We start from the raw sequence: 13,201 nt of genomic DNA, 5'->3' as shown, positions 1-13,201 counted from the left end.
ATTGTAACAAAACTACGACTGAATCTTAGACTTCTGAAAAAGCTAGACAGTTATAACCGTGACAAACAGAATTCTTTATTACGCGAAAAAGCTTAACATACATATGACATCTTCCTGAATAAAACTGTGAAATTGAAGAGTATCATCAGTACATGTTTATGCATACATGCATGATACAATAAAAAAAAAAAATTCCTTAGTGGGGGAAATAAAAACTTCCCATGAATGAAGAAACTCTTGGATGTTGAAGCCATTCAAATTAGCTTGAAGGTCAATCCAGTCATTGAGGAAGAAGCAGGCGCTGAGAGGGCAGAAAGGGAAACAGTAAAACAGTGAGCACAGTCTGTAAAAGGGAGAAACCACACCAGAGTTTGGTCCTCAAGGTACAAGCAGCGCAAGCAGTAAAATGTGGAGGATTCCCAGAGCTTTTCCAGCCAGTCATTGTCCTGGTTTTTCAGCTACTTCAGTTATGAACTTGATTAGCAACCATTCTAGGAATTGTCATGGGACAGTTTTTCACGACCAATTTAAGAGATTTAGTCAATGAAGGCACTCAGTTTGAATCATGTTTAATTTCAGTTGGCAGATGAAAGTGAGGAATTCTTTAGGGTTTGGGCAGCATGGGGTTAAAATGGGGTCAGAGTAGTATTTGGGTGAAGGGTTACAGAATAGGGCGTGGTGACGTGGTGGGCTTGGCTGGGTCCTGTTCTCCGATCGGTCTGGGGTTCGAGTCCTGCTTGAGGTGCCTTCTGGCAGATTGGTCCCCTTCCAGCATTGGGCCCTGTAGAGCTGAGTTAGGCTCTGGTTTGCTGCAACCCCACTCAGGACAAGTGGTTTCATACAGTGTGTGTGAATAGTTACACAATTTGAGTGTCAGTTTTTTTTTTGCTGAGCCTTGGGTCCAGTGGGAGGAAAATTGTCTGGGATCATTCTGACAGAAGAAAATGTTGAGAAAAATTATTTTAAATCACTTAAATGAGCCACTGGCTGTCGTGTCACTAATTGCTGAGAGATGTACTTGAAAACTAAGCAGTTAACCATGTTCTTGATTGACATGCTATCTTGTGTCATCAGTGGAGTACATGTCAAGTCAGTTACATGTTTATAAAATAAGAGAAATAAGGAAAACAAACGCCGAGAAACAGAAGTGAAAGGAGGGTTTGCTGAGAATGTTTTTCGTCCATCTCTAACACATGAAGTAGCTTTGTCCGTGACAAAGTGACACATAGCTACGACATATGTGGGGAAATTATCTTGAAATCCTGACGTACTGGTCAAAATACACTCCATTACCTGCTGTCTGGAAACAATACACGAAGTGTTTCAACTTAGCGGCATAAATTATTTAGGTATACATATGTAAAATTGTGGCATAATTATTGCTCATACGAGACAAATTGAGAGAAAGAAAGACTAGACTGTGCCATTCAGAATCCCCTGTTCGTTCAATGACAAAAAAAAAAAAAAAAAACACTCAGGCAAAACTAAAGCTTCTGGGGAAACTCGCCGTTCACACCAATATGAAGTCTTCGTAGAAGTGGCGCCTTGCGGTTAGCTCGAGCCGCAAGGCGCTCGCGGTGCCCCCGCGCTCAGAGCGGCGCGCTGGGCTTCGTTGCTCCCGCTTCTTAGAATCCAACTCGGAAGCAGTGGCGCGGGATCGAAACTCCGGCGCGAGTATAAAGGGCCCCGGGAAACGGCACACATGACGAGATCCCAGCAGCAGAACTACAGGACAGCCTGCACTGCTGGAGCGGGACAACTGGAACGGAACCCGAACTTGAGCTCCAGTCTTAGTCGAAGAGCCTCGCCGCACCAAGCAAGGTAGGTGAGCCGCTCCCTCCCTGGACAGGTCTGTTCCGGATGCTTCTCATAGCTCGTTACTTCACTTCTTTTCTTAGAAAGCCGAGTGTGCTTGGCTATCTGTTTTCCATTTTATTATGTAAACTAACTTCTGTGTATTCAGCGGTATTGGCAATTTTGCTGTCATTTGACCATATTCATTGTGACTGTAATGCAGATATATAATAGTTATGTACTAATACATGGCTGATAGCATCATTTATATTTTTCGAGGCTGTTTCAAATAAGTCATCGTGTCCCCAGTATTTACAGTTAGTTACTCTTCAACGACGTCGTTATTAGATTTGTGATCCGATGGTTCGTTTTTACAGGCAAATGGGTCCATGCAGGTAATTTAAATAAGTACTATTTACTTTAAGTCAGTCTTTCAATTAATGATTAGAGCACCATTCATTCATTCAGCATGGATCTCCCGGTGCTGACCGGCTGCATTTTTAAAATATGGAGTGGTGGAAATGTTGTTAGAGGTACACTGGACCAGAGTAAAAGCAAAAAGTGCTATTTATACATTTATTCATTTTTCTAGTTAATGCATTTACAACCAGAGGAGCGTGTGTCCCCATGGCATGGCTCAAGCACGTCTCGCATCCCCCAATAGAATATTTGTGCAATAACTCCACTGAACTCGCTTGCCATGTCATGTCACGCACAAGGTCCGCGCGGAGACGAGAGGTAGGACGCACGTGCGGTTTTTATTTCCGGAAGTGGATTGGGGTTCGGGGCGAAACTTTGTTCGCGATCGAAGAGCCGGGCGTTGGTCCACAGCCGAGGAGCGGATGTCGTCCGTGGGTCGAATCCACGAGTGTGTCGAAGCCGAAGGCTCAGGCGGAGGTCTGCATTTACATTTATTCATTCAGCAGACGCTTTTCAACAAACAAAGCGATGTACATCTGAGAGAAAATAGTAAAAAAAAAAAAAAAAAAAAGAAATAGTTGCAGACATGATGTGATTCTTAAGTAACCCTGATTTGTTTCTTTCCACGCACCACGTTCACGCACGAGTAGGTGCACAAAACTCAGGACAGACTAATCCTGATCATCTTCCTACATTTTTTTACATACAATACATGAGTCGCGGGGTCTAACCGGAGGAGGCAGGCTTCTGGGATGCGGGAACAGGATGCGGGAGCGGGCGCTAGCAGTAAGGCACTTTCTCTCTATGAGACCCCGCAACTCGAGAGAGGTGGTGTTGCCCCCGTTATACCTGCCCCTATTCCTGACAGGTGCGCCCTGCTGGGGGGCGTGACGTGACAATATTTTTCGACCTGCCAGTACCTGACAAGTCGGTATGCCCCGGTTTATCATGCTGTCAAATTTCATAGCGATACACACAAAAATTCAGTATGCAGCTGTCAAAAGAAAAAAAAAAAATGATACCATAAAAGGCAGAACAGTGTTAAAATGATGTCAGAGAGCAGCTGCATATTACTATGATTAATAGTGACTGCCTGGAGGAAGGAGAGGGCCCGGCATGTGTGTATGGAAACCTTGAAGGTCTGCAGCGAAGCAGGAGGCATTGCTTGTGCACTGTGTTGTGGGAACAGCACAACTTTCCAGTCCTGTCTTTCTTATGAATTTGGTTTCATTTGAATATGAATGTGAATATGCATATTGTTTTCAGAGCAACCGGTTTATTCTGTGTTTCGAAAATAAACTGCAATAGTTATTGTTTCATTTTTTTTCTTCGGTGTTAATATAGCCAGGATGTTTCATACGCTATGCAAATCTTGATCTTTCAGATAATTATCCCCTTTCTTCAGTTCCTGTTTTCGCAGAGACGTGTTATTTAAAGCATTGTAGTCACCAGTGCTTACCAGTCACTGGCTGTGGAATTGAGTCTCTGACTGTGAACTAAAATAAGGTGCTGGAATAACATATAGTGGAAGAATGAGAATGCACTGATCTTTTGTATTGCATGATTCACTCATGTATGCGTAAGCCACACGTGGGGTTTACAATACACTGGGTGTGAGTCTGATAGTAACTGCCTGTCCTGTGTTGTGTCCCTCAGATGCCATCTGGACCCTGGCACTTCCTCCTACTGTCTGTGTGCCTGCCCCTGGCATGTGGGCAAATCTCCTTCTCTCAACGCAGTAAGCGCTTCCACTGGGGCTTCCCTTCCACGCAAAGGCTACAGCTAGTTGTGCTCATCTTACCTGTGTAGAATTCACAGTAGTTTATCACCATTGATCAGTTGCTCTTAGTATTACTGTCACTTTGCTGTTTAATTGTTTTGGCGAAAGACAACAATAACTGTACTCATCTACACAGCTAATTATCGTTATTGGCTCAATAAAAGTTAAATTACCCACTCACAGCTAATACAGAAGCCCTTTGAAGCAACTTTCAGGCTGAAAGTTTATACTTGCTTCGCTATTTCAGTCAGTTCATTTAGTGCATGTTTTTCTCCAAAGCAAGTTACAGATTTAGGTTTTGTTTACTTAAAATGTTTTTTTCCCATTTATACAGCTGGGAAATTATTTATTTTTGGTATAGTAATTCAGCATAACTTTTTTCGCTGGTACCTTGCTTGGGGGTACTGCAGCTTGAGTGGGGATTTGATCCCAAGCCCCTTGAAATGTGTTTACATGTATTGATTTAGCAGATGCTTTTCCTCCAAAGTAACTTACAGTGGATACTATGTAGTTTTATCAGCCCACACACCTTATTCACAGCAGTGACTTACACTGCTAGATAGACTACTTACAATAGGTCACTTATCCATACATCAGTAGAACATACTCTCACTGTTACTCCACACTGTGGGGGAACCTGAACAGCATGTCTTTGGACTGTGGGAAAGAACCAGGGCATGCAGAGGAAAGCTACACAGACACAGGGAGAAGGTGTAAACTTCACACAGACCGAGTAGAGATCAAACCCATGTCTTTACACATCACACAGGCACTGTGAGACAGCAGCACTACTCATTGTGCTATTGTATCCCCTGTTTAGGTGCTAGGCAACCCACTCTCCTGATTTAGAAGGGACACACACACACACACACACACACACACACACACACACACACACACACACACACACACACACACACACACACACTTTCCAAACTGCTTGTCCTATACAGGGTCACAGAGCCTAACTCAGCAACACAGGACATAAGGCTGGAGAGGGAGGGGACACACCGAGGACGGGACGCCAGTCCGTCACAAGGCACCCCAAGCAGGACTCGAACCCCAGACCCACTAGAGAGCAGGACCTGGTCCAACCCACTGCGCCCCCTTGAGAAGATACACATTTAGATAAATTAATAAATAAATTGTAAATTAATAAATTACGTTCTTGATATAAAAGTATTTAATCAGTTTTTGCATAAAGGACAATATGACTGACTGAGAAATGAATCTCACAATTCTGAATCTGTATCCAACTCCAAATCTGGTGTAATCATAACTTTAAAAAAATTGGACTATATGTGGGCCACTGGAAGTTTAACGGTCAATAACACAGGCTTGAAACATGAAGGTTGTGGGGTCAACTCCCAGGAGAAAGCCTTTAGTATTGTTGACATGTTTGTAATTCGGGGGAACGCGGTGGCGCTCTCTGTTGGGTCTGGGGTTTGAGTCCTGCTTGGGGTGCCTTGTGACAGACTGGCGTCTCGTTCTGGGCATGTCCCCTTCCCTTCTGGCCCTATGCCCTGCGCTGCCAGGCTAGGCCCTGGCTCTCCGTGACCCTGCTTGGGAGAAGCAGCCTAGGCCAGCGTGTGTGTGTGTGTGTGTGTAACTGACCTTAACATTTGGGGAAGTCCTTAAACATACAGGAAATTTAGTACAGGCCATTTCAGTATTTCCTAATAATCATTAACTAAGTGAATTATTTGAGAGTGTCAATGGCTTCCATTGAATGAAAGAGGAATTAGACTTTTAATCAGTAAAAATTGCAAATTTTCGCTTGCAATAAAACCTTCTTCATGTATTTATGAGCAGAGGAGAAGATGTTTTTGTACACCATGGGAGGAAAGCTACATGTGAGACATTTATTGAGTATACAGTTAGGTTTCAGATGCAAAACAGCAGGGCAAATTTACAAACCCCAGTTTCAGTTTTGTCCGTCTAGGCAATATGTTCTCCTAATAACACTGTCTATTACATGAATATGATTATATACAGTTCATTAGGCATATTATTTCAATGTGTCATCAGCACAGTCCTGACATGAGTCTGTGGTTATGTGTCTTTCTTTAGTGGTGCTAGCCAACGTATTTGACACCGTGAACCTCAGTTGCCACACAGACTACCAGGGCCCTCTGAGCTGGAGACACAGCCCCTCCAGTGACGAGCCTTTTTTGGAAGAGTCATCCTTCGCAGTGATACAGGGCAAGGAGCTGATTCTAAAAGAAGTGGACATACCATCTACGGGGATATACAGCTGTTGGGGGGAAGGACAGAAGCTCGACCAAATGCAGCTGCTGATGGAGGAAAATGAGAACGAAGTTGAAGGTGAGCAGAGAAAATTTAGGAGGGGAAACAATGACCACAAAAGTTACAATGGATCAGTACAGATGCTCTTCTCATGTTTCGATTTCTTCCCTTTAATATCTTAATCTACTTCTCTCTCCCTGCAGGACACCTGTCATGTACAGCTCTGACATACAGCTGCTCCTTCAGGTGTAGCTGGTCTCTCATGGGGTTCACTGAAGCCCGGCTGAGCTACCACCGGTAACACAGGCATAGACACACACACACACACACACACACACACACACACACACACACACACACACACACACACACACTAGCAGTATGCCAAGAATAAAACTTTGGGGATGTTTGTATGTTACTTACAGATTGTAATTGTTTTAGAGGATTGGTAAGCACCACTGATGTGCACTGTGACTGCTCCTACACACGTCACACTGCTCAAGACAGACTAAAATAGTGGTGTATTTTCTTACAGGAAGTAGCCGGTCTTTTTTTTATACATGGTGTAATGTTTTCTTGCCTTATTCTGTAATGACATCTTGGAAATAATTATTCTTCAGTGCAACACAAAATATACCTTTACTATCCGGTCAATGCATGGTACACAGAACTGCATTCCTCTTTCATGAGAATTATGCTAAATAAGGCAGGGTTCTAAAATACACATTAGCCTGTTATTTCATACCAATAGAAAGGTATAAGAGAGCATTGACATAAAACTATTCGATTAAATTCAATCATCATAAGGCAGCAGGGTGACGACATAATAAAAAACATTACATGAAAACAACATTATTTCAGGTAGAATTACATTTTGACTGTTTAATCTCTTTGTTTTCCATAGTGATGGCCAGAACTCTACCTCATGGGTTTATCCACACTCCATGAAGTCCAGCTCAGGACAGGCAATCTTTGAATTCACCCTGAATTTGTCCAGCTCCCCTTTTGCTGAGGAAAGTGCCCCACTAGTGCTGACTGGTGAAGCAGTGAGCTCCTCGCGTTACCTGCGGCGTGTCCAGAAATTTTACCTCCGTGACATTGGTGAGGAGCCTACAGGTTTTCCACCCTATCACTAGGGGGGCTGATTATGTGAAAGCCTAATAAGTGCCAAAGAGTCCAAGATTTACTATGATGAGATTAATACAAGGTGTTCTAAACCATAAAGCCACTTTCAGATGTAGCTCTTTAGTAAGTGAAATACTTTTCCATTTGACAATAGGTCTATGGATCTTTGTCTCTTTCAGTCTGGTCGTATTTGGCCTAAAGTTTCTCTCACAGTCATCATTCTCAATGTATTTTGTCATGTACTGTTGGAATGAAGAATGAGGACCCTAAAATGTAATCCCTTATCCCTAACTACAGTTCAGCCAGAGCCACCCCAGTCAGTGCAGTGCAAGAAAATGGGAAACAGCCTTAGTGTGACTGTGCAGCCTGCCAGCAGCTGGGCCAAACCTCTCAGTTATTTCCCTCTGATGCACCAGATCGAGTTCGAGTACAAGAACAACGGCATGGTGAGGAACTTTCTCCAGCAGGCACTGGTGCTGACATAGACACACCCACTTGTTTACACCAGCTTCATGACAACTCACATTGAAGTTATCACTGACACACTGGTATCCATGCTGGTAATGCACTGGCAACATCACAAAAACACCACCACAGAGTTACAGACATTGGTGAACTGACACCGAAAGCAATATTATGGCAGTAGCACACCGGTGGCGATGCTGAAAGGACGATTTCGTAATACCTAAAACTTGACTCCATTTAAAATTCAGAATGCTTTTTTATCCAAGAAATAAAAGTACAACAAGTTGCAGGACTGACCTGCGGTGCTCCCCTCTTGTCTTACAGATAGGGCAGTCAAACTGCAGCGAGATTCCACGGGAGATCAGCAAGCTACGGGTTCGGTCCCGGGACCCCTTGGTGCCCTCACCCTGGAGTCAGTGGAGCCCCTGGAAAAATGTAACCATCTGACCCTCCTGTCCTGAAACACTGTCCTTTGTCACTAAATGCTCTGCAGGGTTCCAAGGACCTAACCTCTGACTCTTTCACTCTGATTCTTTTACCATTAACTTTTTCCTCAGATTGGGGTTGCTCTGTCTACACTTCACAACACAGACCAAATTTTCAAAACTTTTTCGCACTGATCACTACCGATAAGCAGTTTTTCAGTTCTTCTTTGTACTCATTAGTAACATAATAAACTTGTAAAGACGTTTATTAGAGAACTATTTATTAACAACATAAAAACTAATTTATTTATTTAATGTTATTTATAAATTTATTTATATCGCAAAAAAGGTTACTGTTGGCGGTAAACGGCTTTACAGAGCCTTAACCATCTGTAAAATAACAGATTATACTTCAGCCCTTGCATTATCTGCAGAATGCAAATGATATAATGTATTGTATTGCGGAAGAAAAACCTACTAATTCTAGGCTGCGGGCTATATTTTAAAATGAATGAACTTGCTGTTTTTGCTAAAACAAGGCCTTTGGACTAATTATAGAATATGCACAGTCCATTTTTATAAAAACACACACACACACACACACACCGCCAGTTAAATAGTGGTGTATACGGTTTTACAAAAATTTATATAATACATTGATCATAGGAATTTAACAACCAACTTTTCTGATTTTTCTACATTATATACCAAAGGCATGATGTAAGGCAGCTGTTTTGTTGTCTGTTTTTTGTGTGGTTTTGTTAATGTATTTCTGTCGCAACTCTATTTTTAGTTGTCCACATGACAACTTGCATGAGGAACTGTTAAACTGTCTGCCTTTGTGCCCTTGTGGCTCTACTTTCGTGGCTGTTCGTGATATTTGTCCACTGCATGCTATTAAAGGGGATTTATATTTTCTGTGTTAGACTTTGGCTTCTTTTCCTTTTTGTTTTTTGCTTTGCAAAAAAACTTACCGTACATTTCATTTCATTGTATAATAAAATCAATATCTGTTTTCTGAGATTAGCAATTGCTTAACAAGTCACCAAATTGTAATATTTTTCAAAAGACTTTCAAATGAGATTTACCATGAAAATAAATGCACACAATAGAATTACCATATTCGTATTACCAAAAAGTGGGGGGTGCGGTGGCGCAGTGGGTTGGACCGGGTCCTGCTCTCTGGTGGGCCTGGGGTTCGAGTCCCACTTGGGGTGCCTTGCGGTGGACTGGTGTCCCGTCCTGGGTGTGTCCCCTCCCCCTCTGGCCATACGCCCTGTGTTAGCGGGTAGTCTCCGGTTCCCCGCAACCCTGTATGGGACAAGCAGTTCAGAAAGTGTGTGTGTGCGTGTGTGTGTATTACCAAGAATTTAGCAGGGGAACATTTTATGTGAGCAGCATAGTGTCGCTGCAAGTAGGGCAGTTGCATTATAACTTATGGACTGAGGGATGTGGGTCTGAATCCATCTCTGTCTGTTGAGTTTGCATGTTCTTCCTGTGTTCACATAAGTTTCCTATGAGTGCTCTAGTTTCCTTCCACAGATATATGATTTAGGTGGATGATTACTCCAAACTGACCATTGTTGTATGTGTGTGTGGTTAGCCTGCAATGGCCTAACATTCAGTCCAGAGTGCACCCTACCTTACACCATATTTTTTAAGATAGGCTCCAGACCACTGCAAACCTGCAGTGGACAAGTGGTTATTTATGACAGATGGATAGATATATTTGTCACAAAATGAAGTAGAAATCTTTATGCCTGAATAATTAATTTGGATCTCAATTGGACTGTATGCATTTGTCAAAGAAAGTGAAAAAGTGCTGTCTTAGCTCCTCACTAAAGCTGGGTTTGAGAAAGTTTGCTGTTTTTCTGTATGGACTATAATGTGTCAGCAGCCTATTATACATATAGAGAAAATACTTATTTTCTGTTATAGGTGCACGTTTTAAGGTCAAGCTTTTAGTCTACTACATCTGGCTGTAAAAATTATAACTACAATGAGGGTGCTTCCTTGCAGCTGAAGTTAAAAGCTTAGTATAACACCTATGACAGGAGAATACACAAACTACATGAATCTCAGAGGGAAGAAAGAGCGAAACCTGCATGTTATGTGTGTGTGGGTGTGTGTATGTATATATATTTATTTATTAATTCTGTTGTGTTAAAGCTGTTCAAGATCGTGAACAGTCCACCACATATGGCCGTAAAGTAAAATTATTAATCTCAGAGGGAATGAAAACCAAAAAATGCATGCAGTGCATTATATAAGTGCATATATATAAATTAAATCAACTTTTTCCTCCTCTCTTTCAATCCATATTCAGGTGAAGAAGGGAAAGGGAAAAGAAAAAGAAAATTCAAGGAGAAGGTTCTCCGGGGAGAATGACACCATCTTCTGCAAGAAGAAGAAACAGGAGAGGAAGAGAAATCCAGAACACAAAACAAGCAAACACCACAAATATTAAGTTAGGAGGAAAGCTGTAACTGTTTGAAACATTAAATATATTTTTATAGAACCTTTTCACCTAGTTTTCAGACTAGTTTTATTTAAATGGATATTTAATTTATTTTCCTTCTTATGTCATTCACAGGCAGTGGGTACCATAATTATGGGTACCATAATAAGGGCAGTCATGTTGTATAGGACTAATATGGAACTACAAAGACAGGAAAGCAACTTGCATGGTGTATCTTCACTTGAAATGATAATACCACTGCACTTCCGTGCAGAAAGTGAATCAGAAACAACTTAGTGTCACAAAAGTGCTATGTTTTACAAAAAGCACTGAATATTTATTGATTAGCATCTATTTACCTGTAAGGTTGGTTCTTGACTTACACACTTTTTAAGTGATAAACTGTTCACTGATACAAACTTTTTTTTAGTAGTATATTGGCATTTGCACCAATTCAAATCATACACCAAAGCTTCACCTGGTGCCCTGACAGTTTTTTTTAATTACTTATAATTATTTGTTTATTTCTTGTTATTATGTTTATAATTATGTATTTGTGAATTTTCTATAAAGCGTGGGGTAAAAGAAAAGACCTCATAACCGCAAATGAGCATCAACACTCCTGTCTTGCTTTGGCCAGGGTTTTTTTTTTTGGGCTTTTTATTTGCACCGTCTCATCAACACTCCCAATATGGGACTCAAAACACCCAGGCACGTACACAAGGCATCCCACCTCACCAGAGGAAGGGGCTGCCTGCCTCCTCACTGTGTGTGATCTACTCAATGAGAGAGAGAGAGAGAGAGAGAGAGAGAGAAACAGCCCACTCCTCTTCTCCCAGCCAAAAAGCCCCACTGTTTCTTCCCACCCTGCTGAGCTGTTTGTGTCATTGACATTTATGTTATATTTATTCATGTACCATGTGCTTTTCTCAGAAGCAGTGTACAACTCACAGCAAACAAATTTCCATTTCAGCCACAAATGAAGACAGACATAAAATAAAGACATGCAATTCATAGTTCATTAGGTTGCCTGGTTGTGTTGACAGACGTGGTGGTGTGCAGCACGGGGTTTCTCAAGGGGCAGCGATGACTTCCCTCCTGTTCGCCCTGTACACTTGTGACTTTAAGAACATCAGTTCAGAACAGAACAGAAGTTCACCGATGACGCAGAAATTGTATGAGGAACATGCAAGAGGACGGGTACAGAAAACTGGGGAAGGACTTTGTTGAGTACTGCAAACTGAACCACTCCACCTGCTCGCTCGCTCTCCATAAGTGCTTGGCCTGGTCAAGGTCGCGCCAGTGCAGAGCCTGTCCCTCTCTTGCATTTAAATATGTTTGCCTTATTCACTTTCTAACATTGATTGTTCTACATATTTATAAGCCTGGTTAGAAATTGTCGAGAAGATTGGTGGTCTTCGTAGCTCGGGTTGTTGATTGAGGTGTTCAGCAGTTCGCCGAGCTTGGCATTTAGATTGCAAACATTTCATCACCAGTCAAGGTGACATCATCAGTGCAGAAATTGTGTGGAGTGTGTTGGACTTCTTTCTTTATATATATAGTTTGAGCGTGGGAGTTGTCTGGAGGTTTGACGTGATTGGTCGGTTTGTGGTGACCTTCGGCCTTGGCAATTGTTTTGGTCTCTGATTGGTTGGTTGTCTTGACCTAAACCGGTTTAAAAAACCGGTTTAAAACCGGTTAGGAACTGGTTTGATACTAGCTTGATCCTAATTGGTCCTTGCATCGCATCGGTTCATAGATGGGATCCAGATCGACGTGTTTGTTTACAGACTTGCTTGAAGAGTACCAGGCCTCAAGGAACTCTCTTGAGTGTCTTGTATCTGCCTGGGATAGGATTTCTATATTTTCAACATCAAACACGTGCCCTTCTTGATCTCGGTGCATGGATATCTGCGACAATTGATCATGTCTCTTGATGGCCAGCTTGTGCTCATGAAGTCGAGTTGATAATTTTCTGCTGGTTTGGCCGACATAGTACTTGTCGCAGTTTGTGCAATTGATTTTGTAAATAACCTTCATTCTATCTTCGTTCTCAAGTTTTTCTTTTGGTCTTGAAATAATCCTTCATAATGTGGCCGTTGGCTTGTGTGCTACTGTGATTCCATGCGGCCGGAGTAACCTGGCTGTCAATTTCGATATGTTTCTTATGCAAGGAAGGATTATTCTTTTGTTTGATTGTTCGTTAGAGCTCCTTTGTTGTTCTCGTTGCAATAAGCATCTTCTGATAAAGTTTCGTGGATATCCACTGCGAGTGAACAGCCTGAACAGGTAATTTTCTTCTTTGATTCTGAGAGCGTCGGTGCTGCAGTGTGTTCTTGCTCTTTGAAACAGAGTTCGGACGCAACTCTTCTTGTGAGAACTTGGATGGTTGCTATGGAAGTTAAGCACTTGGTCGATGTGTGTTTGTTTGCAGTAGACTGATGTTTCCAATGTTCCTTCGATTGTCCGTTTGACCATTACATCGAG

General features: G+C 42.0%; 1 protein-coding gene across 1 annotated transcript; it reads left to right on the top strand.

The window, feature by feature from the left end:
- Nucleotides 1–1,624: 1,624 nt before the first annotated feature.
- Nucleotides 1,625–10,881, top strand: il12b2 (interleukin 12B 2). The gene is made up of 8 exons (XM_018759112.1): nucleotides 1,625–1,821; nucleotides 3,871–3,952; nucleotides 6,065–6,319; nucleotides 6,445–6,538; nucleotides 7,146–7,342; nucleotides 7,664–7,812; nucleotides 8,156–8,266; nucleotides 10,583–10,881. Exons 2-8 carry the CDS (start codon nucleotides 3,871–3,873, stop codon nucleotides 10,721–10,723), a joined length of 1,029 nt encoding a protein of 342 aa, XP_018614628.1. The 5' UTR covers nucleotides 1,625–1,821; the 3' UTR covers nucleotides 10,724–10,881.
- The last annotated feature ends 2,320 nt before the right edge of the window (nucleotides 10,882–13,201 follow it).

This window comes from Scleropages formosus, chromosome 17 (genome assembly GCF_900964775.1).
Source record: "Scleropages formosus chromosome 17, fSclFor1.1, whole genome shotgun sequence".
In the NCBI taxonomy this organism is placed as follows: domain Eukaryota; kingdom Metazoa; phylum Chordata; class Actinopteri; order Osteoglossiformes; family Osteoglossidae; genus Scleropages; species Scleropages formosus.
This window is presented reverse-complemented; position numbering and strand designations above follow the sequence as displayed.